Source organism: Panthera onca, chromosome C1 (assembly GCF_046562875.1).
Source record: "Panthera onca isolate mPanOnc1 chromosome C1, mPanOnc1 haplotype 2, whole genome shotgun sequence".
In the NCBI taxonomy this organism is placed as follows: Eukaryota; Metazoa; Chordata; class Mammalia; order Carnivora; family Felidae; genus Panthera; species Panthera onca.
Window position 1 is genome coordinate 111,128,905 of NC_138346.1, and position 27,108 is coordinate 111,156,012.

The window sequence follows — 27,108 nt, forward strand, 5'->3', positions numbered from 1 at the left end:
ATGGGTAAACTGAGGTTCAGGAGAGCTTCCTTAGCCAAAGTCTCCCAGCTACCAGGGGCATCCACCCTGCTGAGCAACCCCAGACGCAGGGTGTCTGAGAGGAGCTGGGCAGGGTGCTCACAGGTACAATGGGTGGTCTTTCAACTTGTCATGGGCTCTGCCACTTAGCAGCTGCGTGGCCCTGATAGGACCCAAGGAATGCCTCTACTGTGTTTTCTCACTGCACAATATGGATACCATGCCTTCTAGAGCTCACAGCACAGTGCCTCACACAGGGACGCCCATGCCAGGGCCCTCGAACCCAGCCATGAGGGAAGGAGAGAAAGGCTCTAGAGAACAAACGGACAGATGAACTCACCTGCTCTCGCCAACCGTGGGTGGGGGCACCAGGGGGACATGCAAGAGACAGAGAGAGAAAGAGAAGCCATCAGCCAGATATAAAAGGCATAAGTAGCCCTATCACCTTAACAACAACAACAAAATCAGAGGTAGTTAAAAATCCTCCCACAAGTGGTCAAATGTTGAGAAGTGTCTGCAGCTTATTTTCAAATCATTCTCCTGAAAAGAAGAATGAACACACACACACACACACACACACACACCTATACGTATACACCCAAGTACCTGCATACACAGATATGCACAGGTACGTAGCACAGGGGAGCACGTGTGCCCAGATGGCAAAAACAGTAACAATCTGTGTGTCTGGGTGTAAGGTCTAAGGCTTTACTACTCTGTAGGCTCCACATTTTTCAAAATAAAAAGGTGGGGAGAACTCTTACAAAGAAAATGCCAGGCTATCTCTACCAAATTTTTAAAGAACAGAGTATCCAACTATATGCAAATACTTTTAGACAACAGGAAAGAAGGACACCCCACCCCGATCCATTCTAAGAAGCCAACATAACCCTAGTACCAAAGTCAAACACATGAAAAGACAAGAAAAGTACAGCCCCTTTCATTCACAGTACAGATGTAAAAAACCCACACAAAAATCTTACCAAATCCTATCCAGCAGAACACACAGAGGATCCCACACTATGACCAAGTCGGGTTACCCCAGCCAGGTACCCCATGTATGCAAGGATGGTTTAATATGAGAAAATTGCTTTAAAAATTTTTTTTAATGTTCATTTATTTCTGAGAGAGACAGAGAGAGAGAGAAAGAGCATGAATTGGGGAGGGACAGAAAGGGAGACACAGAATCTGAAGCAGGCTCCAGGCTCTGAGCTGTCAGCACAGAGCCCAACGTGGGGCTTGAACTCACAAGCCGTGAGATCATGACCTGAGCTGAAGTCGGATGCTTAACCGACTGAGCCACCCAGGTGCCTCTAATGTGAGAAAATTTGTAAACAAGATTCATCGTATCCATAGGTCACAGACCTTGGCAGATGTGTAAGAAACAAAATTTGCTAGAATGTGAGGGTGATCTGGCTGCGACATCTGTCACCCCATTGATTGCCAGGGTTGATTCGGCTGATCTGGCTGGCTAGGTGGGTGTCCCCTTCCTCCCTCACTGCTCCATGTGCATCCCTCCCGAAGCTGCGCGTTCAGTCGAAGAGGACGACCTCCCCTGATGGAGGAGGACCGTTCATCAGTCAAGGGTATACGAGTAGCTGCGCTCCCCTGCTAGAACCTCCAAACAAGCTCTCAAGAAACAAAATTTGCTAAAATTAAACACCTGTTTCTTATAAAAACTCTCAGTAAAGTAGCAATAGAAAAGAATTTTCTCTCTTTTTTAATGTTTATTTTTATTTTTGAGACAGCCAGAGCAAGCAAGCAGGGCAGAGAGAGAGGGAGACACAGAATCTGAAGAAGGCTCCATCCAGGCTCTGAGCTGTCAGCACAGAGCCCAACACAGGGCTTGAACCCACAAACTGTGAGATCATAACCTGAGCTGAAGTCGGATGCATAACTGACTGAGCCAGCCAGGTGCCCCTAGAAGAGAATTATCTTAACCTGATAAAGTATCCTAAGTAAACTAGAAGCAACATGGTCCTCAAAGGAAGAGTCAGATGTATTCCCTTGAAGATGCCCACATCCCACCCTGCAACTCTCCATTCACTGGGGAAGCAGGGCAGGGGGTGTTCTCACCTCACACAATAAAATGACAAGATGGACCTGTCTGTCCACCTCATCTTTGCTACACACCCACGTGCAGGCACCGGTCTGGGGGCTTCACCTTCAGAACCCCAGCTGGTGGACATAGCTACTTCCCACATCCAGTGCCCTTGTCCTGAGTCCCAGAGTGTCTCACAGTAAAAGATCTGGGCTGCTCTCAGAGTTCTGCAGGTTCTGGAGGTTTGGGGTAGCCACACCACTGGAAGAGTGGCACGAGGCAGCAGCCTCATCAGCTGGCATCCTCCCTGCTCCCAGCCTCCTGGGGGCCAGGTCTCAGGCTGGGAGGGCCCCAGGCACCAGGTGAGCTCAGCAGATGCGTCAGCCAGAGCACCTGCTTCCGAGTGAGCTTAGCAGGCCAGCCTTGGGCCCTGAGGGGGAACCCCTGGCTGCATGGCCTGGGGTCTCTGGAGGCTGACACCCTTCCTGGACAAGGTGGATTGAGAGGACCCACATGTAGGCAAGATGTGGGGTCAGGGCCTCTCCAAGCCTCAGTTTCCCTGTTTCCCTTCTCTATCTGTGGGAGATGTGGGTGTGCTCAGGAAACAGGCGGCAAGCAGGATCCTGAGAAAGGCCTCTGGACAGACCTGGAGGAAAACCATCCCCGAAAGGACATGTGCTAACAGCTCTGGCACAGGGCCCTGAGCATGGACAGAGGCCCTGGGCCCTGCTCACAATTTTATCTGATTTAGCAAGGGGCCCACAGGCTCATCTCCTTGAAAATGGTTCTTAGTCTGTCCAACTCCCTCACTGCTCAGGGTCCTTCAAATGCACACTCCTCCTATCCACCTGGCTAAGCCTCTGCCAAGCTCCTGGATCCCAGGACAGCTTCAAGGAGAGAGGGTCTAGCCCTGAGATGGCCCCTGCATGCCTGACGGAGGGACCAGAGCTTCCTGGGGTAGAGGAAGCCAGCGGGGGGAGGAGACTGGGCGAAGAGAGCAGGGACAGGGCCACACCAACCCTGAGCCCTCTCACTAGCACTGGAACCAGCCTGGGTGAAAGGGGAGGGATAGGGGACCCGAGAGGGACTGTTCCCAGGGGCCTGCCCACCCTTCTGTGAAATCCAAGCCCAGCAGGACACTGGCTAGGACAGGCTCCTGGCCTGGTGTCTGAGGCAGCCTGGCAGCCCGCAGAGCAGGGTCACCCATACCATGTGCAGACAAGGAAGCAGTGGGCCCTGGCCCATACCAACCTAGACACAGACACAGACACAAACCTTGAACCAGAAGGGAAAGTATGTTCTGTGTCCAGGAGCTCAGAGACCTTGCTTCCTCAAGCAGCAACAGAGGGCGTCCATCAGCAAGGCTTTCTGGAGCATGTGATGCGGGGTGACAGAGGAGGATGCTGGAGGGTCCAGGGTGGGGGAGATGCCTGCAGGAAGTGGAAGCGGTAGCACGGCAGGGCGAGAGTTCTGGCTGCGGGCACCAGGTCTGGGCTGTCTTGAGCAGGATGGGGCTAGCAGGTGGCTAGGGACACTGATACAGAAGGAGCAGCATCTGAAGACTTGCAGCCCTCTGAGGGCTGAAGGCCAGGGAATGTGGTGCAAGGAGAAGGGCCAGTGACTCAATGGGCACATGTGGGGGATGGGCTCAGGGGGCAGATGGGGTGCTGTCAGCTGACGGGCTCCAGCTGGAAAAGATGGCTTGACTCGCACAGGAGGGTGCCTGAGATGCAGGAGATTCTGAAACAGGCAGTGAAAGGGAGGCAACTTCCCTGTGGGGCTGTGGCCGGGCTTCGGCCTCTCACCAGTGCTCCTCCTCCCTGGTAATGACAGGCCCCTAGTACCCACAGGGTGCCCACCCTGCCTTCCCACTGCTGGCAGCAGTTAGAACTGGGGGGGGACCTCCCTCCTTGGCTCAGAGACAGGATGTATGCCAGCATGTGGGAGCCGGGGAAGGAGGGCCACAGCCTGAACCTAGCGAGCAGGATAGTGTAGGGTGGGCCCTGACCACAGAAAGTCACATACCCCAGGGTGTCCACAGGCAAGACCAAGGGGCTTCAGCACAGGGTCGCCATGTACTAGAGGGCAGGCCCCAATAGCCCCCTCCCCACAGCCACACCCTCCCACCAAAGTTCCTGTCTGGATATGTCTGTCTCCCCAAGCTTTAGAGTGGGCAGAGCTCATGGCCAAGGCCTGTCTGTAGAGTTCCCAGTAGACCTGGCCAGCTCGGAGCCCAGCTGGGTCCAGGGAGAGCCATCTATGGCCACTGACTCTGTGCAGCTGAATGCAGGCCCTCTCAACGCCTCTGGGGGGCTGCAGAGTTATCTGAAGACACATGTTCCTTTCACAAACAAGGTTTCAGCCTGGGCCATAGGTACCTACTCAGCCCTGCATCACCACCTTGGAACACGTCAGGATGCAACCATCGGGTGTGGCCAATGATTTCCCTCTGCATGCCAGCCCCCAGGGGAAGGGGCTCCTTAGGGATCTGAGCCCAGGCTGGTCTCCCTCCCTTGGGCACATCCCTCCTGTCTAGCCCTGTGTTCTCCACATCTGCCCCCCCCACCCCTCCCATGCCTGTCCTTCCCAACTGCATTCCCTCTCCTGTTGCAAATGAGCCTTAGTGGTCACCCTGGGTGCTCGCCCCAGCCCATATCTTGGGTCCTTTATGTGGCTGCAGGCCCCTCCATTGGGCAAGGCGACCCCTCCATTGGGTTCTGTCTCCATGGGCCCTGGAGGAGCTGCCGCCCTGCTCAACCCCTCTCTGAGCTCTCCTCTCTGTCCCTGTCACACCTGGCCTCCTGTCAAAGAGCACAGTTTGTCCAAGTCCTGTTTCAGAGAACCTCCTTTCCTCTTAGACCTTCCTGCCCTGGCCCACCTCTCAGCCATGGGTGTATCACACTACACGGTGTTTCTTCCTCTCCTGGTCTGTCTCTCACTGTCTCCGGGGCCAGACTGGGGCCTGGACAGAGTGACTCAGACAAAAGCCGAGGCTTTGAATCTTGGAATTAAACTGACAAAAGAGCATTTGTTTGCTCCATAAAACCAAGAGAGAAAGCAGGCAGTGGTGGCTACCTCGGTGGCCATCACACACCTATCGGACCATCTCCTTGCACAGAGTCAGGGAGGTCAGGAGGGCAGCTTCTGGATTTCCCAGAAACCACAGCTCCTCCCCCTCCTCTCTGCTGAAGGAGCAGCGGCAGTGGCCCTAAGGGACCTGGAGGTGGGTTCTCTGCTTGCTGAGGTCACAGCTTCAGGGTTTGTGGGTCTGGGCATGGATGGCACCCAGGGGACCCAGGAGAGGAAGGCCTGGAGATATGTGGAATTAGTCAGTGCATGCTGGAGGGCCCACACCTTTTGTACTCCACGGCTGGTCCTGCCTGGGGCTCTGGGGTGAGGGTCCACAAGGAGGGGTGGCCTCACCAAGCCCCAGGGGGACTCAAAAGTGGGCACACACACACATACATACTTCCAAAACTTCTTACAAGGGGGAAATAAAAACGTGGTCCAAATAGTTGGAAGGTTAGCCAAAGTACAGTGGCCTCCACCCCTCCAGGTGCACCGGGGCCCTTCCTGCCAGCTGAGAAGGTCCCCTCTGTGCACCCAGGGCCTCATCTGCTGAGCAATGGCCTCGGAGCAAAGGCCCCTGCACTGTCCCCAAGCTGACACCAACCTCTGTGGGAATCAGGAAACACAGGAATGTGAAGGCAGCAGGCCGGCAAGCGGCGCCAGCTGGGTCATAAAAACTCTGCCTGTCGTCCGGAACCCCCACATCCAGGAGAGAAGCACTGAGTCCATTATAGCCCAAGACCTCCAGAGTCATAAATGACCCCGTGCAGGCATCCCTCATAAATTCTGGGTCTCTGAGGCTGTGAGAACTCGGCATGCACCCCCAGCCTCCTACAGCATGGCCTGCACAGGGCCTACGGGGACAGACAGGCAGAGAGGACATGAGCCCATTTGTATGTGCAGCCTCAGGCCACTGGTAAAAGAAGGTACCTTATATACCTGAGCACAGACATGGCTGCTTCAGGGCTGCCCATGGGGGCTGAGGAATTAATGATCAACCCTCTGAGGCAGGAAGTTACACAGAGGTGACTGCTACATGAGCAGGGGTCTGCAGCCATGATGAGGCCCAGCGAGTCCCACTGTGGGCCTCAGACCATAGGATGGCCATGCTGAGCCAGGCAGAAGCTCAACTGGTCATGTTGGACTTCTCAGGTGGGAAGCGGGGGGGGGGCTTGACCAGGTGGGGGGGTTCTCATTGAGACCACTGTAGGGATAAGCCAATTGTGATAGGGCCACTCCTCAGCTCAGCCCTATAGCCAGTGGGCCCAAGCTCCATGCCTCTCATGGGTGGGAACCTGCCCAGTCCTTCTGCTTGACACCGGTCCCAAACTCTACTAAGTGCTGTCCGGCACCTCTGCCTTCCCAGCCTCTGGGTCCAGAGTCTGAGTCTGGCTTTGTCAGATTCCTCCCGAGACCCCAAGTCCGGAGTCTCTGCAGTAGGAACTCCCACCTCGGTATGGCCGCACTGAGATCTGACTGTCCTCCCCTAGGTCGTGACAAGTCACTAACCAGAAAACGAGAAATGCTGCTGGAAAAAATGGACCCCTGATGCATTCCTGGTGGGCAGGTAAAACAGTCAGTAGATCCTCAAAGAATTAGACATCAAATTACCATATAACCCAGAGAGTCCACTTCTGGGTATACACCCAAAAGAACTGGAAGCAGAGGCTTGAACAGATACTGTGCACCAATGTTCGTAGCAGCATTATTCACGACAAGAGAGGAAACAACCTGAGTGTCTATCCATGGTGAACAGGTAACTGAAATGTGGTATATGCATACACCTGCACATGGTTCAGCCTTAAAAAGGGATGAAGTAGTGACACGCTCCAACATGGATAAATCTTGAAGATGTTATGCTAAGTGAAAGAAGCCAGCCACAAAAAGACAAATACTGTAGACTCCGCTTACGTGAGGTATATAGAATCATCAAATTCACAGAAACAGACAGTAGATGGTGGCTGCCAGGGGCTGGGGACAACAGGGGGGCAGTGTTTCATGGGTAGAGTTTCAGGTGGGAAGAGAGAGAGGATCTGGAGATGCATGGGGTGGGGAATGGCTGCACAGCAATGTGACTGTGCTTAAAGCCACTGCACTTTTTTTTTTCTTATTGACTGTTTATCTTATTTTTTTAATATGAAATTTATTGTCAAATTGGTTTCCACACAACACTCAGTGCTCATCCCAACAGGTGCCCTCCTCAATGCCCATCACTCACTTTCCCCTCCCTCCCACCCCCCCATCAACCCTCAGTTTGTTCTCAGTCTTTAAGAGTCTCTTACGGTTTGGCTCCCTCCCTCTCTTTTTTTCTCCTTCCCCTCTCCCATGGTCTTCTGTCAAGTTTCTCAGGATCTACATAAGAGTGAAAACATATGGTATCTGTCTTTCTCTGTACGACTTATTTCAATTAGCATTAACACTCTCCAGTTCCAACCACATTGCTACAAAAGGCCAGATTTCATTCTTTCTTATTGCCACGTAGTATTCCATTGTGTATATAAACCACAATTTCTTTATCCATTTATCAGTTGATGGACATTTAGGCTCTTACCATAATTTGAAAGCCATTGCACTTTTAAAAAATGGTAAGAATGGTAAACTTTATGTTATGACCACAATAAAAAAAAAAAAAAAGGCTCTCCTTTTCCATATCTCCATATGATGGGATATCTGCAGCCAGCCCCAGGCCAGGCAAGTCTTCAGGAGCAAAACCATGGCAGGCTTCTAAGGACACAGCCACCCCCAGGGGCCCTCAGTGACTGCATAACAAGGGGAGCCCACCCACTTAAGCCTATCCCCAGCGTGAGTGTGTGTGTGGGGTCCATCCTCGGCTCTCTTGGGGAATGACAGGACCAAAGGAAAGATACAGAGCACCAAGCCTGGCCTTGGATGGGCCAGAAATGCAGGCATACCAGGCTCAGGACTCCAGTGTGAGCTGAGAACTCCGTGTCTGTTTTTCAGCTGGACAAAGCAGAGGCTCAGTAAGCACCCCTCCCCCACTGTGGGCACAGGGAGCACACAGCCTCTTCTTCAGCCCCTGTGCCACACCTCATACCACATGTGATACTGGTGATGCTACCTCCACTGCTGAGGAGCTCTCAACAGCCCACCCAACCCTGAGGTGGTGCTCTGCTCCCCCGTCCTATGAACAAGTGAACAGGCTCCAAGAGGCTCTGGTCTGGCCCTCAGCTGCAGGACCACCAGTAGGAACTAGGCCTCTGCTCCAGCTCACAACAAACTGCAAGAAGTCAATACCAACCACAAGAACTGTGAATTCAATCTTAACCCAAACTTGTGATCTTAAGGTAAACGCAATGGATAGCCCTCTCATCCAGGACCCTTCCCCTGGGCTCCAGGCACCCCCGCAGGCTGCATCGTCCACCCCTAGCTCCATTTGGCAGAGGAAGAAACTGAGGCACAGAAAGGTCACACTCTGGTGAGGAGCACAGTAGGGCTTAAGCTGCGCTCTCTGGAGGTCACAACCTACGCTGTGCCAGGTGTTCAGCAATGGGTGAAGACCCATACGTGAATCATAGTGGCCCAGCCTGTCTTGAGGGGCTCCAGCTGTCAGTGGGACAGAGCCAACAGGGTGGGGGCTGTGGTGGAAAGAAGCTCAGGGCCTCTCATCCACTCTCAGCCCTGCAAATGCTGTTCATCTGCCAGGCAGAGAAACGAAGTCTATGACAGCAAGAACACCAGCCCCCAATAGGCAGAAGGCTGCACCCCATTTTGGGGCTGGGGTCTTACTGGCCCCTTCCTTCCCACACAGAACGAATGTCAGGTTACTTTTTTGAGGCCCAGGCTGGGGCCCCAGTATGGGTGATCTATGCTTGCTCTGTCGACCTGGCTCCCTCCTTCTGCACAATGGGGGATTTCTCCATGGCCCCCAGACTTCAACCCTGAATGTCTGCACAGAACCACAGGCACACATGGCACACGCTGAGGGCAAGGCTGGAGTAGGCAAGATGGTACAGTTAGGCTCCTGGGCCAGGAAGCTGCGACCTTGGTCCCCAATCCACCTCAGCAGCCCCCCAAGTCCCTCAGGTCCTTGGGCTGATGCTGGGGTCTATCAGGTGGAGAATGCTGCTCAGGGCACAGCCCACAGCCCTGCTGGAACCTGGCAGGGATGGGGCTCACTGGAGCAGATGGGGGGCTCCACCCTCCCCAAACCGACCTCACGGTAGGGCCCTCTCATCACCGTGGGCCATGCCCAGGAGATGTGGCATCCTGGATATGCCTGCCCCCCGACCCTGTACCTCTGGTCTACCTGGGGAGTGGCGTGGGGGGTGATGGGTGTGTCTACCTGGGGTGGGCTGTTGGTATGGGGGTCATCGGTGTGCCTACCAAGGGTCTGGTGGCATGGAGTCTATTGGGGGGCAGCAGACATATGTGTACCTGGAGGCTGGTGGTGTGGGGTGTGTCTGGGGCTTCTGGCCCAGCAGCTGAGCAGCTCCTGTGTCTGGAGGTCTGCAGCCCCTGTCCCAGACCTGTCCCTTGACACTCCCTATCCCCTTGCTACCACGAGGAAAGGAGAGGCAGCTGGGCCTCCAGGCCCAACTGTCTGGCTGCCTGTTTGTATTAATCTCTTCAAGCAGGCCTGAAAAACACCTGGGGGAGGGGGAAGGAAAGGGGGAGGGGTGGGTCACCTGGAGTGACAGGCTGATTCAGGTGGACAGGGGATGCTCCATGATCGACAGTCACCTAAGCCCTCAGTCAGGCAGCCACAGACATGCTCCCAGACCCCCTGGGTGCCAGATGCTCCCATGGTTACTCCATGAGGCCACCCCAGGGATGAGCCCCAGGCAGCCGCTACAGCACCAGCTTCAGCCCGCCAAAGCTGCACAGTCCCTTACCCTGTCCTGGGGCCCTCGCCTGTGGGAGAGTGACCACTGTGTCTCAGGTGTGGTGAGGACAGCGGTGATGGCAGAGAGCACTCAAGGTACCCTGCTTGGCACACCTGCCTAAGGAGCAAGGACGGCTGTTGCTGCCATTAGCCAGGGCCCCTTCTCCTGGGAAGGCTGGTGACTGAGGAGTCTGCTCTTTAACCCCTGACAGACCCTCCTGCAAAGCCTGGCCCCCCCACCCCTGTTTGGGTGGGGGACCTGAGGGGCCACCTGGCTGGCTCCAGGCTGCCCCTACCGCCGCTCTGCAATGACAGCAAATCTTCCTTGAAAACACACTTCCTTAATGTCCTGGCCTGTTCTAAGGTGATGGGGATGGAGGGGTGCCTGGCCATGGGGTGGAAAATTGCTTAGCTCTGAAGGGGGCTAAGCAGGAAGGAATTTCAAATGGAAGGAAACGTCCCAAAGTGCCCACTGCTTGTAAGGAAAAAAGGAATTCTTGTTCCAGGATGTTTCTGAGTCACTGCTGGCTCCATAGCTCGAGCTGTGCTCCCAGCTACTGCTGGGAGTGCATGTGAGTGTGGCTATGTGAGAGTGTGGGTACCTCGTGCAGCCCGTGGTCAGCCCCGGGAGCCCTCCAGCCTCTCTCCCTCCTGGGGAGGGGGTCCAGTATCCCCAAGGCCCACATGAATCCAGCCCCAGCCTGAGGATGCTGCTCTGTGAGGCGGAAGATGGCCAGTGGTTGGCAGTGACACACAGCACAGATCATAAAAAAGGCCTTCAAACTGGAGAAGGGGTCACGCCATGTGGTCAGCCCTGGGAAGCCATGGCCTGGAGCCCCCCAGCAGCAGTTGCCAGTTACCTCTTACCCTGGGTGACGTGCGCAGCAGGCATGAGGGTGGGAGGGGGCCCGGAGCCCAGTGGAGACACAGTGGCCACCAGACCAGTGGCTGCAAGGTGTGTATACAATCTTTGCATAGGGATGGAGGTGAAAGTGCTTGTCCCAACTTCAGGGACACAAGCGTGCAGGCGTAAGGCCAGTGGGCCTGCCCCCTGGAGCCTGGCCTTCCTGGGATCCCCTGGTACTTATGGAAGCAATGGCTGAATGTTCTCGGGGCTCAGATGGCCTGAAGGGCCTGTTTCTCCACCAGCCCACATGGTTGGTAGCCAATGAGCAGTGCTGCTGGCCTGTGCCTCCCCAGCCAGATCCACTCAGGTCCCAGCTTGGCCTGAGGGCAGGAGAGGGCAGAGAGCCAGGCCTTCCATGGTACCTATTGGGCCTTCTCCCTAGATAAAGTCAAGCCCCACTCAATCAACTAGCATTCCTCCTGAGCCACAAAGCCAATCCTGTCCCTCAGGAACACCTGTCGGCACTGGGAACACGGAAGGCTGCCAGGCCTCCTGACCCGTTGCTGCACACTGCACGGCCACAGAGTGGAGGCTTCCGGCCAGGCCCTGCACGCTCAGCAGGCGCTGCTGCTTCAGAGGGACTCAGAGAGGCACAGCCAGGGGGAGGGTGCCAGGTCCTGGGCCCAGGACTCCCTGGCCAGATCCCAAACTACAGTGTGTACTGCTGTTCCAGGAAAAACCCTGAAAATAAAGACTTAAAACGTGGCTTCCAGGCCGAGCACAAACTTTTCCATAGCCTTGAGCTTCCTCTTTGCCACACGTGAGATGGACCAGGTGAGCTGTGGGTGACATGTGACCCTGCCCAGGAGGCTGGGTGCGTCCCATGGCTGTCTGCCCTCAGCAAGGGGGCAGAACTGGGGCCTACCCTGACCACTGCCACCTCTGAGGACTGGCTCTAGAACGACAGCTGCCATGCAGCTATAGCCTGGGGTGTGGGGAGGGCCCAGATGGAGCTTCAAGGAAAGTCATCTGGGCTCTCAAGGCCTCTGCTCTCCCATCTGTAATGGGACAGCTGAGCCACCTCATAGTGACCTGGGACAGTGCCTACACCTAGGCCCACTGGTCCCTGAAGGCCAGTGGCACGTTCCCAGCACAGCGAATGGGGGTCCAGGGTGCACCCAGACCAAAGCCAGAGCCAGATGTGTATGAAGGGCCCCCAACTTGATATCACCTGGAGAAGACTTGCATCTGGCCTGGCAGATGGACAGGAGAAACACCACCCCAGGGGTCAAGGCCCTCATAGTGCCCCTGTTATGAACTCAAGGGAGCCGACAGTACCACCTGTGGGACCTGCCAGCTGCCGAGACTCCTGGGCACTCCCACCTCTGGGCTGCCTGTCAGACACAGCTGGGCAGCCTTGGCACAGAAAGGAGGGGACCACGATCTGATGTTGGTGCCCCTCTCAAGACTCCATGGAATGAAGGCTCAGTAAAAATTTGCAAAGCAAGTTAAAATGAGTCACAAGGCTCTATACACAAAGTCCATGCTGGTCAAGGCTGGGGTTTCCTATGATCTCAGCAAGGGTGAGGCCCCTACGCCAGCTGGCTGAGTGGCCCAAGCAGGGATGGGAGCTGAAGCAGGCTGGGGAAGGCCACATGTAGCTGCAGGCCATCATCCCAGGCTCTCTGGCAACCCACTGACCCCTCTAGGGAGGCTTTCCTGTGGAAATCACCTGTAACAGTTCATATGATGTTCTGAATGGATAGGGGCGTTAATCTGCAGAAGGCCAGCTGAGCCGAGGTACAATGTTACCCCCAAATCTGCCACTGCATTTATGCACACTGTGAGGACCAGAGTCAACCTTGTGTGCAGCCCTGGGACCATGTCAGGCTGCCTCTGGCCTGGCAGCCAAATGGACACAGTGGCCAGAGACAGCAGGGCTCAGTCTGGGAGAGCATGCAGGGTTGGGGGGATGCAGAGAGAGGGATTACAGGGGCCTGCTCAACCTTGCTGTGCCAAACAAGTCTCACGTGGGGTTCTTTGGTCTGTGGGGAGCCCCTGCCAAATGCAGAACTGCTCTGGGACTCAGACAGGGCCTCATAGAAAGTGCCCCCCCCCCCCCCCCCCCAGATGTGGTGGCATGTGAGGGAGCCCAGGGCCCTGGCTGCTGGTCTCTGCTTCTGGAGTCTTCTGTGCATCTGATGAGCAAATCAAGCGCTCCACGAGGCGAGAGGGCCCATGCTGTGGAATGAGCCAGAAGGACGCATCAGCCCAGCAGGGCCTCCTAAGCTCTCACATTCTGGGATTCTACTGGCCTGATGGGCATTCTGTGCCTCTGAGGGAAGCCCTGATGCCCATTGGGTCCCCTTTCCCCTCAGTTGCTTGAGGATGGGGATCTGCTCCTGCTGTGAATAGCCCCTCATCAATCCCATCACCCTCCTTTTATCCGCTTGGCTGAAACCTGACCACCTTTTCCTCGGTAAAAATGGTGTTTTCCGGGGAGCCTTTGTGGTTCAGTCGGTTAAGTGTCCGACTCTTAATTTTCTGTTCAGGTCATATCTCACAAGCCCCACAATGGGCTCTGTGCTGACAGTGCGAAAGCAGCCTGCTTGGGATTCTCTCTCTCTCTCTCTCTGCCCCTCCCTAGCTTGCACTCTCTCTCAAAATGGATAAACTAAAAAAAAAAATGGTGTTTTCTACTGGGCACACTGTCAGCCCAGCTTCAAGGAAAGCAAAGGAACAAACTTCCGCTCACAGGACTGGGCTTCTTGACTGCTTGTGTAGAATGGAGTTAAAGCTGGACTTGGTAGGCCCTGAACTTACACAGGCTCAGACGGTAGGCCAACAAGCAGTCTTCTGTCTGGACTTGTGCCAGTAAAACATACTGCCCAGACCTGCTTGCCTGTCTGCCTGCCATTAGGGAACAGAAGGGGGGGGGGGGTCTGTGCTCCTCTTTGGGACGAGGGGCCCTGGGGAGGCTCAGTGGGGTGGGCGGGAAGGAGGCTGTGGCCAGGGTTTGAGGCAAGACAGGTGAGGCCTTGGCTGTCCAGGCAGGGCAGGAGACACACTCAAGCAGTGGCCCACCTCCACCCCTGCTTTGTGCCTGCCTGGGCAGGGCCTCTCCTCACAGGTGACATCAGAAACCTCCAGACTCCCCTGGGAAATTGTCTGCTGTGCCCTCCCTGTTCTACCTGCCTTCAATCCCCACTATACCATCTTGGACTCCTGGGAAAGCCGATCCTCAGAGCAGGCACTATGCTTCCCCATAGGTAGGCAGCGTGTTGGGCTTGAATCCTGTGCCCAGGTGACGCCTGGCTCTCCCTCCTGGGAGGGGATCGTGGGGAGGGGTCAACAGGAAACCCTGTGGCCACAGACCTGCGTGTGAATGCCACCTCTGCCAGGTGTGATCTTGGGTGACAAGTTATTTAGGCTCTCTGAGCCCCAGTTTCCTCATCTGCGAGTGGAGCCCCTGACAGCGAGGCATAAACAAGGGTGGCCTGGCCACGAGCGAGTGTGGAGGTTGCTGCAGTCACTCTGTGCTGTGCCCTCCAGGCTAGGACACCTGCTCGTCGCTCTCCCCAGCACAGCGTATGCCCTGTAAGCAGGCTGCACGCGGCACAGCAACTTCCCCTCCCCAAGCCCTGCTCCATTAGCTGCGATCTGGCTGGAGGACTTCCTCCTGCTGCTGGTGCCAAGTTCCCCCCACGGGGACTGTGAACCAGAGAAAATGCCCCCCGCCTACTGCTCCAAGATGATACCCCATCCTGCCTCATGCTGCTGTAACGCAAATGTGAAGCTTGAGTTTGCTGCTCCTCCTTTCCCAAGGACACCGACGCTCCAGAAACGTAAATATTTACACTTAAGGCTTTAAGGCTCATAACTCAGAGGGGAGATGCTCACCCTCTGCCCATGTTTGTTCTTGGGGCCCTAAGAGCCCTGCGGTGGCAGGAGTGAATTCTCAGATGGACGATGATTTATGGGCCACTCCTCCCGGGCCAACTGGGGACGTGGTCCAGAAGCAAATGCTGCACATAAGGGGCTGGGGCCACGTGGGGAACATTCCAAGGCCCCTGAGATGACAAGGGGGGGCGGTGCAGGAAGCTCACCTACAGAGGAGAACCATGTAGAGGTAGCTCTGGTGTGTGGCTACAGCAGATGGGACTAGGCACCAGGCTGGAGGCAGTGATGTCTGGCTCCTCGGCCAGGCTGCGGGGTGACACAGGTAGACCTCACCCCAGGAAAGCCCTGCCTAGATTTCCATCGTGGGAAGGAGGCTCCCATGATTTCAGAGCAGGGGGCGCCAGGCTCTGTTTTTGACTGCAGGATCCTTTTTCCAATCCAACCTCACAGGAACCAACAAACCAGGATCAATGGGTGTGAGACGCCAGGCAGGAAGACTGACTACTTGTTTGGCCTTCTGGGCTGGGCTCCCACCACCACTGGCGAGGTGCTTCTGAGGGCTTCCAAGGAAGGCCCTGGGGGTATTCCTGCTACAGGAAGGATGGCTGGTTAGCCGGCCATCTGTCTATCTACTCAGTCTTCTGGGCTTCTGGCTGAGCTCCAACCACAAGCGGCCCCAGAGGGGTTTAGAGGTCACAAGGTACACTCCCTCCTTCCCCTGCAAGTGCACTTGGTGCCACTGGCTGCAGAACAGAGGTCCACCTGGCCCGCACCTGTGCATCAGTAAACCAAATGCCCAGGACCACAGGCAGTGTGGAAGGACAGTTAGAAGGAGAGGTCTGGCCAACACACCATGCACAGGGCTTCAAACTAGGATACACTAAGAAGACAAAGCATCCCTCAGGGCAGAAAACAGCCTGGGGACACAAATAGGTAGATGGCAGGGAGGAAACCTGCCACATAACAGAATACCCGCCTCACCAGTCACGGGTACATGTACTAGGACCACAGCGGTCCAGCTCACAGCTGCTGGCCTGGCAAAGACAACTGTGTCTTACAGGCCCCATGGTGGGGAACCTCAGGCATGGTGCTGGGGGTCTGAGGAGCCAGTCTGGAGAGCAGCAGTCATCTCTAAGAGGGCTGAGGGCGGACCACCTGCCCTCTAGCCCACTCCTAGGGACATGTGAGGAAGGGTGGCCAGGCCTGGCCACTGACACCTGGCCTGTGAGACGCTACTCCTGTCTGCAACAAAGCACGGGAGAAAAAGAGATGTGTCTAGACAAACTTGATGTTAAATCCAGCAGTCGATGAATTCAATATGCATGTCATGGACCAACATGGATAAATCTCAACAACAAGGATGAGATTTCTTCAGAAATCAAGTAGAAAGCAAGTTGCAGAAGGTCAAGTACAGTCTGATGCGGGTTCTGGAAAGTGCGTCAACAGCCCTACGTGCTGTTCAAGGGATACATATCTGCAGTGAAAGTATTAGCAAGCGTGCTGAAAAGCATGAAATGCAGACGGTGGTGATGGGGGTGGGTGGCAACCAGGAGCCACAGCAGGGCTCCCTTGGGGCCCCTGTGTTCAACTCTTAGCCTGCAGTGAGGACAGGGGTGCCGGTGACACAGATCACAGCCACCACCAAATCAAAACATGAGCCTGCCACATCATACCCGTCAACGCCTGTGGGTCAGCAGCACAGCCCAGGTGCAGGACAGATGGGGGTCCAGTGAGGGGGAAGAACTACCACATCCCTTGGATTCTCCAGGAGGCAGGTAGGCCTCTCTGTGCTTGGCCACAGTCCCCCCCACCCCCATTCCTGCCCTTGTCACTGAGCAAGCAGCTCCAGGCTGCGTGTCGAGGGTTCTCAGAGGAAGAGTCAGGTGAGCTGCTGCTGACACAAGCCGCAGACAGCAGGGCCAGCCTGCACTGTTCCCACAGGCCATGATTACAGTGCCACTTGTGTCCGGGCTGTGGAACGGGGGCGGGGGCTTTCTGGACATCCAGGGAGCAAGCTCGGCAAAGCCCTTGATGGGAAGGAACAGGGTGGTCCCCAATGCCACAGCCCGGGGTGAGCAGGGGACCCTCATGGCTGAGGCACAGCACATCTCAGGTTGTCACATCAGAAGGCCAGTGATACTTGGTGGCTGTCCCAGATACTGGGACCCTAGCTACCTAGACCACAGATGCTGTAAGGAAGCCCCCTGCCAGCCCTCAAGCTGACCCAGACAGGAGCCGAAAACCTAGCTGGTCCTGAAGGACCCTTCCCTAACCCCAGAGAGAGGGGATGCACCGTAGCCTCTTATAAAAAAAATCTCCAGCACCAGGCACAGTTCCAAGTACCCACCTCTGAGGCAGGTACTGTCACTATGCCCATTTTACAGAAGAGGGAACCGAGGCACAGAGGTCACACAGCCTGTGAGTGGCAGAACTGGGATTTGACCCAGCTGGTCTGGCTCTAAGCCTGAGCCCCCACCCTTGTTCTGCTGTCCACCCTGGCAGCCTGCTGTTACTGCTCTCCCATCTGCTTTGAGCTGTTTCCTCCCAGCTGGCTTCTTTGCTGCTGGGCTGCCTGTGGACAGCCTCCATCCTTATGTGCCATGGTGGGCGGTGAGAAGCTTCCAGAGCTGGCTATCTGCTGGGGTCTGGCTCGTCCACGGCCTCTTGCCATGCCCAGGCAGGCAAGGAAAACGAGGCTCAGAGAGTTCTGGGTGTATGCAGGTTCCAGACTGGTGTCACTCGAGAGGTCAGGTGTCCAAGTGTCCACCCTGGCTCATCAGTCTCCAGAGACACCTGGGTCCCCAGCTCCTGCCTAGCCATTGACCTCCTCTGACTCCACAGCTTTATAAACAATTAGCCCCAGAGTTTTAATCTCTCGAGTTACTATCTTTCCAGACAATTATTGATTTGCTGCGATGCCTGCCCCTCCCCCCGTGTGGGTCTTTTAACGTTGCCCGTGTAAACACGTGGATGTGCTGCTCACATGTGGCCCTCACAGAAAGGCTGGATGCACGGCTGTCGGGGGCTGCCTCTCCCCAGAGCCCCACCACCACGGCCCTGCCACCATAGCCAGCCTCGTGCTGTGCTGTGGCAAGCCACCGACACTCCACTTTATAGACGAGGAACTGGGCCCCACTCCTGGGCCATGAGGCCTGTGTCCCACCTGGGATCACAGAATCTAAGGGGTTAGAGTGACCACAGCTCCAACAAGACACGAACACAATCTGGGGCTGGATGAACAGTGTGGCCACAGGAGGTCACGGATGACAAGTCCCTGGTTCTTCTACAGAACCAAACAACAAACTCCAAACCCCTGTTTTTGAGATGCAGAAACAATCTCACAGAGATGTTTCGCTGTGCCCACGAGACCCACTGGCTCAGACCCAAGGTGAGAGAGGCTGCCCAGGGGACTCCTCTCTCCTCTTCCGGTTCTCTCCGGAGGCCCCTGGCTGCTTCCTGGGCTGCATGAAAGGAATCCAAGAGCGTGTCCCCACATGTGCCCGTCCTCCCCCGCGGCCTCAGAGACCCATCTACATAGAGAGGGCCCATAAGGTCCTGCAGTGGCCATGTGGAACTCGGTGTATCAGTCCCCACAGGTGGCCCTGGTGAACTGAGGCTGCAGCCCCAGCGTGGCTGGCTAAGTGAATGAATGGACCAACAGCCTGTGTGGGGGTGAGGCCTCTGAGCGGTCTGGCCACTCGGGAGGGAGCCTCAAGAGTGGTGGAAAGCAGTCAACACTGCAGGGAAGGGCTGCTGGCTGGCCAGAGCCTGGCCAGAGAAAGCTGTAGCCGTGGGACAGAAAGGCCGCCTGGCTGACTTCTGTTCCCTCATCAAAGCAAACAGGCCCTAGGCCCAGGCTGGGGCAGGACGTGTGTGTGTGTGTGTGGTCATCAGCGGCTGGACAGCCCATGCCCACCGCCCGCCTGCCCGACACAGACGTCCTCTAACGTCTGCCCAGGTCCCGCAGCCTGGGATTAGCACAGTAACTCTCTGGTGGATGGGTATGTGCATGCCACACTTCCAGAATAGCAAGCCCTGCCAGCTAGCGACTTGGAACACAGCCACACCAGGGAGGGGGCATTTTACCTAGGGAGGAACAGAGAAATGAGACCACAAGTCCCATAGGCAGTAAGTGAGGCCTACATCCAGGGGCAGACTGGACCCTAACGCCTGGGCCCCTGTCTGTCTTTCTGTAGCTGGGACAGCATCTCACCCCTGGTAACCCAAACAGAGAGCAAAAGCTTAATAGGAAGAGAAGGAGCCAATGGAGTTCCGGAAGAGGCAAGAACGAGAGTATGGAGAGATAACTTTCCTGCAAACACATCTCCTCAGCTGTGAGTGCTGGCAAGTGAGGCCGACGTGCCGACCTCAAGGAAGAGGAGAGCAGGGCTGCCAATGAGAAGTGTCCACGTGGTTATTGGTAATTGCTGAGGAGAAGTACTCAGAAACCATCTTCTCAGGAGGGAGCCTGAGCGTCCTTCCCGCTTCCCATCCTCTCCAAAGACCAGCTGAACTGAATCCTGGCCGGAATCACACCACCTCTCCAGCAGGCCCAGGTGGCGGGCTGCTGGCTGTGGGCCCTCACGACCACCTGGGAACAACCTGCAATGGGCACTGGGTGGGGGTGGGGGCGGGCCCACTGGCCGGGCTGCACTGGGTGCCCCCCCGAATGCTGCCAGCAGCGCCAGCATCAGCTCTCCCTTGCTGGAGCCAAGAGGATGCGGCCTGATTCTTGTCTTGCTGCCACTCTGGTGAAGGCCACCAGATGTTTTCCAGTAAACTAACGACACAGGTCTGCCTGTGAAATTGCCTGTGTCTGCTCCGGGTCTCGGGAGCCGCATGTGCTGAACCTGGCTGGTCTGACTGAACTGCTGGCTATTGTTCTCACCCAAAGACAGTCTACCCGCCTGGGGGTGGGGTGGAGCGGGACACACAGGCTTCGGAACAGACATCTCAGCATCAGCTCCTGGCTCTGCAGGCTGAGGGACTCTGCAAGTTCCCCAACTTTCTTGGGCCTTGACTTCCTTATGTGGAAAACTGGGACAATCATCAGACACCTGCATTATTGGGGTGGTGGGCCGCATAAGATGACCCATTCCAAGAAGCCACCCAGTGCTTGGGGGACAAGAGCTAGCCTATCTGCACCCTTCCCTCTCTGGACTCTGGCTTCCTTGGATTTGGGTCCCCAGAGCCCACCACGCCTTTCCTTCAGACCCCAGATGTCAGAGCTGCACCTGGCTCTCCCAGCAGGGGCTGAAGCCAACAGCTGTGGCCAGATGAGCAGGTGTTTGGGGAGACTGGACATGACCCCTCCCCAGCCCCCAAGAGTGCATGCACCAAGCAGGGCTTTTAGATAAAAACCACAGATAGACACATTTTGCTGGTTTAAAAAAGTAAACTCTTTTCACACCCACAACGATATCCAATGCCAACCAAGGTGCTGCTCAAGCGGGCACTCAAATACCACATGCGGCAACATGGTAAGGGCAGACTTTCCGAAAAGTAACCTAATGTTTATGCTGAGAGTATTTAAACCTGCAGATCATTCAACTCAGAAATTCCACTCCTAGGAATTTACAAAGGAAATCAGAGCTACGCAAAACATTTGCACACAACGACACCCACTACAGCATTACTTATAGGAGCCAGAGACAGGAAATCTGCACATTTAATGACAGAGCAGGACTAACAATACACCCGGCGGGGGGGGGGGGGGGGGGGTGTCACCTGCAGCTACTAAAATAGTAAATTTTTAATAACAAAGAACAACATTTATAGAAAATTTATATTATGGTTTCAATTACAGTGTAAAAAAAAAGATGTGCATGAGGAATATAGTGAGTTTACTTCTCTCTTTTATTGTTTTCCTCTCAATTATCACACAGTCATTACAACAACAACAAAACCATGAGATGTGAAAGAAAAAGACTCCAGGTCCTTTAAGGATGACAAAACCAAGCCCCCCAACCCCCCTGACCTGATCACCTGCTACTCCTCAAGATCAGCAGCAAACCTCTCAGACCTCCAACGGAAAAAGAAAGAAAAAGACAAGGAGCCTCACAGGCCCCAGGGGCAGGAGCTGGGCCACTGTCCCCAGGGCTCTCTGACCCAGGAGCGACAGTCCCCACAGCAGAGTAGGCCCCGCCACAGTACAGTGGGCCAGCCCACTCTACACAGCCCCAGGTTTGACAAGTAAGGTGCCTAAAAGGACAGGAAGCCCTGGTCTTGCAACTCTCAGGTGCTTTAAAGAAAACACGAGTTACAGAGAGAATTCTACAAACTGAAGAACCATTTAAAATAATCGTCAGTAAGCTATTTAAAAATTTGCCTTCTCATGCTTTTGCCTAAAAAGTTTTGTTTTGAATATGAATGAAAATCTAATTCTGAACATCTTTTCTTTTTTAATGTTTATTAATTTATTTTGAGAGAGAGAAAGATGGAGAGAGGGCGAGCGCAGGGGCGCATCCGTGCAGGAGAGGGGCAGGGAGGGAGGGAGGGAGAGAATCCTAAGTAGGCTCCATGCTGTCGGCAGAGTCCAATGTGGGGCTCAAACTCACGAACTGTGAGATCATGACCATTAGCTGAGATCAAGAGTAAATCAAAAGTTGACACTTGACTGACTGAACCACCTGGGCACCCCCTAATTCTGAACGACTTGACCTCAGATTCCCTTCGTCTCCAGGCAAGGCCTCCACAGGTGATTCAGGCCATGATGACAGTCTATCCAGGTCCCCTAGGGGGCTAGGCCCTATAAATGGGTCCTAGTCATGGGCTCTGGTTAACATCTGTCCTGCTGTAGGCAAATGTGGGTTTTGTCCCTTGATCGCACGTAAGAAAGTAACTGTGAAGGCAAGTTGGGTGTGGAGTGCCACAGAAAGAAGTGTCACAGAAACGCCTAATCTTAAGTCTGACCAAGCTGGCTGGGCCCACTGAGGGCCCCTGAAGCCCTGTGGGACTGGCACTGTACTCAAGGCTGACTTGAACCTGATTCACTAAAGGACTCATGGAAGGGCACAGCTCCTGGAGAGGGTGCAGGACCAGGAAGAGAACATTCTAGTTGGTACCAACACGTGGGCAGTACCCACTCGTCATCTGGCCAGTGCCAATGTGCTGTGGACATGCCAGCATAGCAGATGAAGGACAGCCAGTGGCATCTAAGGCAGCAGGGTGCTGGCAGCGAAGCCTTCCTGGAGGAAGGGACAGCAGAGCTGAGACTGAAGGGAGGAGGACCCAGCAGCAGTGGGCAGAGAGCACAGCATGCTGGGGCACAAGGTAGCAAAGGCTGAGCTGACAGCAGATTTCTGGAACACAGACAGGAATTCAGGAGAGTGGAGGGTGGGTGACCAGGGCTAAGAGGACACAGGCTACCAATGCTGCTTCTACATGGCAACATTACAGATTGCAGGGAGCCCACCAGGGGCTCCTGGGGTGGGGGTGGGGGACTGCTGCACAGAGGGCCTGGCTGAGCCAGGGAGGCGGCCTGGAAGTCATACTCGGGACCCAAATGCCCAAGGGGGCTCCAAATGAAGCCTCCACAATTTCAGGAACATTTCTGGGGCAATCCAGGCAAGGCCCTGACTGTCCCCTTCAGGCACATGGGGAGAGGTAGGAGAGACATTCTGGCTCTTAGGAGCCCTTCTGCGAGTCTCTGAAGCAACACAGGAGCATGGGGTGCTGAGACTCTAATCCAAGTGGCCCCTGGCAGCAGTTGAATACCTGTCTGTTGCGCTGCTCCAAGGTTAGTGCTTCCTGGAGTGGGGCGGGGGGGTGGGGGGGCTTTCAAGCACATTGGCTGATGCTAGCAGGTCAGGTGTGGCAGCCCCCTCAGTGGACACACGACATAAGAGGGACCTACAGACACTTGGCTCATATGCCTTTTCCTCTTTTAACTCAGGAAGCACTAACCACTGTTAGAAATTGAAAACTGTATTCCGGGAAGGTGTGTTTCCTCACCCTGAAGTCTGTCACCTCAACACCTGCCCAGCTTAGAACCCCCGAGGCTGACGCCGTGTGATGGGGCAGTTCTGGAGCCGTAGAAACCCCCACTTCCCTGAGCCACAAGGCCTGCCTCTTCTAGGCCCCCAAATACTGCAGACACTAGCACCAGGAGCTGCAAGAGGCTTGGCGGAGTTTCTAGAAGCACACCTCATGGCAGGGAGGCATTCATCCAAGCCCTGCAACATGCTTGGCCCTGGAACCCAGGGAGGAAGGAAGGGTCCTCACCCTAGGCCCAGACACCCAGGGACCTGTCAGGGCAGCTCTTGGAGGCCCCCCCGGCCCAGGTAACCAGCCATGTGGTCACTCCAGCACCCTCAGGGCCATGGGGAAGGCAAGCTGTAGCCTGCTGGAAGGAGGGTGAGGGTGAAATCTGGAGCTCCCGAAACCAGAGATCCCACAGAATCTGGGCACTGACGAATTCATCCAGAGAGGTGCTGGGCCGGGGGTCGGGGGATAGATGGGAGAACTGCATGCTGACCTTAGAAGTACCTTGGTCCAGCTCCAGATGAGGGGAACACTCAGCAAGTGAACCTCAGTTGGATGGGCTTGTAAATGCACAAAGCCAAGATTACCCTGGCCTCTCAGGGAAGCTCATTAAAAAAGCAATCTACCTAGCGCCTGGAACAGAAATGAAGGAGGGGAGAGCGCACAGAAGACGATGCTCTGTCACCTGCCTCACACCACAGCCCACTCCAGAGCGGACAGCAGAGGGAGGCCTCCTGCGAACCCCGGAAACCCCTCCTCCACCGGGCCAGCATGCTGCTGAGCTCAGCAACTTCTAGGCAGAGGGGCTGGCAGCCCACCACAGCAAGAGGCATCGGCTGACTAGGCACGGCTTTTTCTATTCTTGCTCAGACACCCACCCTGAGTGGGGCGGTGCTGGGCCTCCCTCGTGCAGCACCTGGGGGGTCCCATCTGCTCCACTTGGTCCCCCCACTCTTGTCTGGAAGGGTGGCTGGGCCTCCTGCTCTGGTGGACAGACTCCAGAGAAGGGAGGTCAGGGGCCCTTCATCCTGGTGACCTGAAGGGAAACAGCCTCAGGAGACAGGCTGCAGGAAGGGCATCCGGTTGTACAAACTGGATTCAGGCCTCTAGGCAGCCCCCAGAACAGGTTCTGCACACCGTCCCCTCTGGGGTTCGCCCAAGCTAATTCCCTCTAGCAGACAGGATAGTGCCCACCCCCATCCTCACTCCTGCAGAAAAGGAGGAGGCCTATGTGGCTTGGTCAGTGCCTAGTTCTTAGAGCCTACAGCCCTGGTGTGTCAACCCCAGACCTGGCTCAGTCTAGTACAGAGTGGCTGGATCACACCAGGAAAGCACACCAAGTGCTGTACAGGAAGCAAGGATTTAAGGGCTTTGGAATGGTAGATTTGTAACCACTGGGGCCTTAAGAGACCTGGAACATCACCTCTCAGGTTCTGAGCTGCTAGGAGCAGGGGGTGGGGCAGCCAAGGCAAAGTAAGATGACCTGTGCCCTCAGCTCTAGGGCCTTCATTTCCTCACAGTCCAGGAAAGACCACATGAAAAGGACTGAAGAACTGAACAGGAGAGCAATGCCATGGACCACGTTCAGCTCTGGACTCGCGAGATACCCAACCTTTATCCTTCAAACACACCAGGGACCCTGCACCCTCCTGACCCAAAAGTATGCCAACAAACATGATTTACAGAGGTCACAGAAGCTATCCTACCCCCAGCCTGTCTGTAAGTGCAGTCCTGAGGCAAATATGGAAGATAAACAAAAGGCAGGCAACAAGACCTCACTCCGGCCTTCCCCAGCCCTGGCATCTTGGGGAAAAGGCCCCTAGGGCACCAATATGAGCTGGAGGAAGAGAAGTCAAATTTTAAGCGCTGGAAACCCAGCCTGGCCTCCAGGGTTGTGGCTACAGTGTACTCAGCAGGAAAGCTGTCCCCCAGAGGTCAGCCCTGTGCCTCTAACCTCCACAGAAACGGGGGGCTCCCAAGCAAAGTATGTGGCTGTACAGGTCCCCCTGACGAACTCAGCTCCCCTAACCTAGCTGTTCCCTTGCACTCCTCTTTCGGAGGGAGCTGCCAACTGGTTCTGGCCCAACTGTGAGCACAGGCAGCACTGCCTCCTCCCCGCCCCCAGCCCCAGGTCACACTCAGGCCTTTGTTCTACCTGCACACACGGGCAGGCAGAGCCAACCCCCTTCCCTGGCAGCTCCTCCCCAGCCCTCTCAAGGCAGGTTGGGGAGCTGGGGGGCTCACGGGTGCAGGTGGAAAGGCACTTCCATGGTAAGCGAACACTGCAGGTGAGCTACACACCAAGGAACCCACTTTCCCACCCGACCCACGCAAGGCCAGCCTGGACCCGCTGCTGGGGAGAGCCAGATTATACACTGGCCCGCGGTGCAAGGCAAGTGATATCCCCAGGGCAGTGGCCAGTGACCCGAGGGAAACCGAGGCTCTGCGCAGCCGGCGGGGCGGGAGCGGTGGAGGAAAAAAGTAGAGAGGCGACACGGAGAAGGTGAGAATAGAGGGCAGGGTGACTACGGGCCCGGCCGCAGAGGACCAATTGGGAGCCTTGGGCTCCCAGCAGGTCGGGAGGGGGTCCACAAGCGGTCTGCGGGGAGGACAGGAGGGGGGGGCGGCGAGGTCAGTGCGGGCCCAGGACAACCCGGCGGGGGCATGGCCCGGGGCTGCAGCCGCAAGCTGGGACCCGGCCGCTCGGGGCGCTCACCTGGGCGTGCGCAGCGCGGCGGGGTCGCGACGGTCCAGCACGCCGGGCACACAGTTGGTGAGCTCGGTCCAGTCGGCGTGCAGCCCGCAGCTCCAGCCCGTAGAGAAGCGAGAGAAGAGCCAGGTCTCGCGGCGGTTGGGCCGGTAGCAGGTGCACTTCTTCTGGCCGGGCCGGCAGTCGCAGGGCACCTCAAGGCGCACGTTCTGCACGAGGTGGCGGCCGAAGGTGGTGCCACCGGTCTTCTGGATATGCAGGAAGACGATCACGTCGTCGCCCTTCATGTCGAAGCGCAGCGAGCGCTCCAGCTCCCGCACCGGGAAGTAGTACTTCTTCTCGTAGTGCGGATCGGGCGTGGGGAAGAGGTCCAGGTCGTCGGGCGGCGCGCGGCCGCCGGGCGCGCCCAGGCTCAGACCCGGGCCCGCGTACTGGTACAGGATGAGCATGAAGCACGCTGAGCCCGCCACCACCAGCACGAACTTGCTGGCGCGCTCAACCATGGTCCTGCCGCCGGCGCGCCGCCGCCGCATGTGTCACCATCGCCGGCGGCCCGGGCGCGGGGCGCGGGGCGCGGGGCCTGGGAGGGCGGGGGGGCGCGGGCGCAGCTGCCTCCTCCGCCGCCGCCGCCCGCGCTCCGGCCCGGCCCGGCTACTCGGCGCCCAGGCCGCCCGCAGCGGCGCGGGCCCCGGCCCTGCGCGGCGCCATGGCTGCTCTCCGCCCGGCCCCGGCTCCGGCTCCCCGGGCCCGACCCCGGGCTCGGCTCCGGCTCTGCTCCGGCCCCGGCCCCAGCCCGCGCCCCCTGCGGCCCGCCGCCGGCCGCTCTGCTCCGCGCCGCGCCGCGCCGAGAACGCTCTGCGCCGCCCCGCGCGCCGCCGCGTCTCCGCAGTCCGCCGCCGCCCCGCCCCGGCCCGCCCCCGGCCCGCCCCCGCGGCGCCTCTTGCCGTCGCCGCCCGCGCCGGTTCTCGGCTCCGCCCCCCGGAGCTCGCGGGGCCTCAGGCCGGTGCTGGGCGCGGGACCCGGTCTCGGGCGGCGGCCAGACGGGGAACTGATTGCTGTCAGGGAGGCCGGGGGGAGCGACTGGGGAATCGGGGAGCAGGCGCGCGGGAGGCCCTTCTGGGCAGGAGCGGGGAGCGCAGCGGCCGGCACCTCTGGCGCTTCGGCCCCCCTCCCTCCACTTTCCGGCCGCGCGTGGACTACCCTTCCGCGCTCCTACGGAGGAAAGCCACTGACCTTGCACGCTGGGCGCTTCAAAGTTCCAAGTGCGAGAGGGCCGAGGCCGAGCTGCCATTGGTGCGACCTGCGGGCGGTGGGGCCAGAGCGAGAGGAAGAGAAGGGAGGGCTGGGGGCGCAGAGTTCTGGACGCGCGCTCGCGATCGGGACCCCCTCTCCCTCGTGGTTTTGGGACAATGACCCGGGGTCCCTCTTGGAGAGATACTGAGGTGTCCGCAGAGGCCTAAGGCCCAGTTTTATGCAGTCCCTTCTTCTTTGAAAGGAGGTTCAGACAGTGTGCATTTCCCCCTCCATGTTTATTAAAACCCCAACGAAAAAGTTATTAAGTGTTGAGCCCATATTTAAAATTGTGAAAGTCCACAAAACATTTCAACTTTCATCTTTGGGAGGTCGGTCTGTCTGGCAGCCCTGGGCCTGTCCTGTTTTTGGTGGTGCCCTCAGGGACGCCTCGGGCCTCCCTGCCC

At 56.8% G+C, this 27,108-nt stretch overlaps 1 protein-coding gene across 1 annotated transcript in view; it reads right to left on the bottom strand.

Annotated features, from left to right (window-relative positions):
- Positions 1–26,316, bottom strand: part of HS6ST1 (heparan sulfate 6-O-sulfotransferase 1) — a 46,280-nt gene extending 19,964 nt beyond the window's left edge. The window contains exon 1 of the mRNA XM_060624689.2: positions 25,418–26,316. Within this exon, the coding sequence (XP_060480672.1) occupies positions 25,418–25,944 (527 nt within the window). The 5' untranslated portion in view covers positions 25,945–26,316. The remainder of the gene's footprint in view (positions 1–25,417) is intronic.
- Positions 26,317–27,108: the final 792 nt, after the last annotated feature.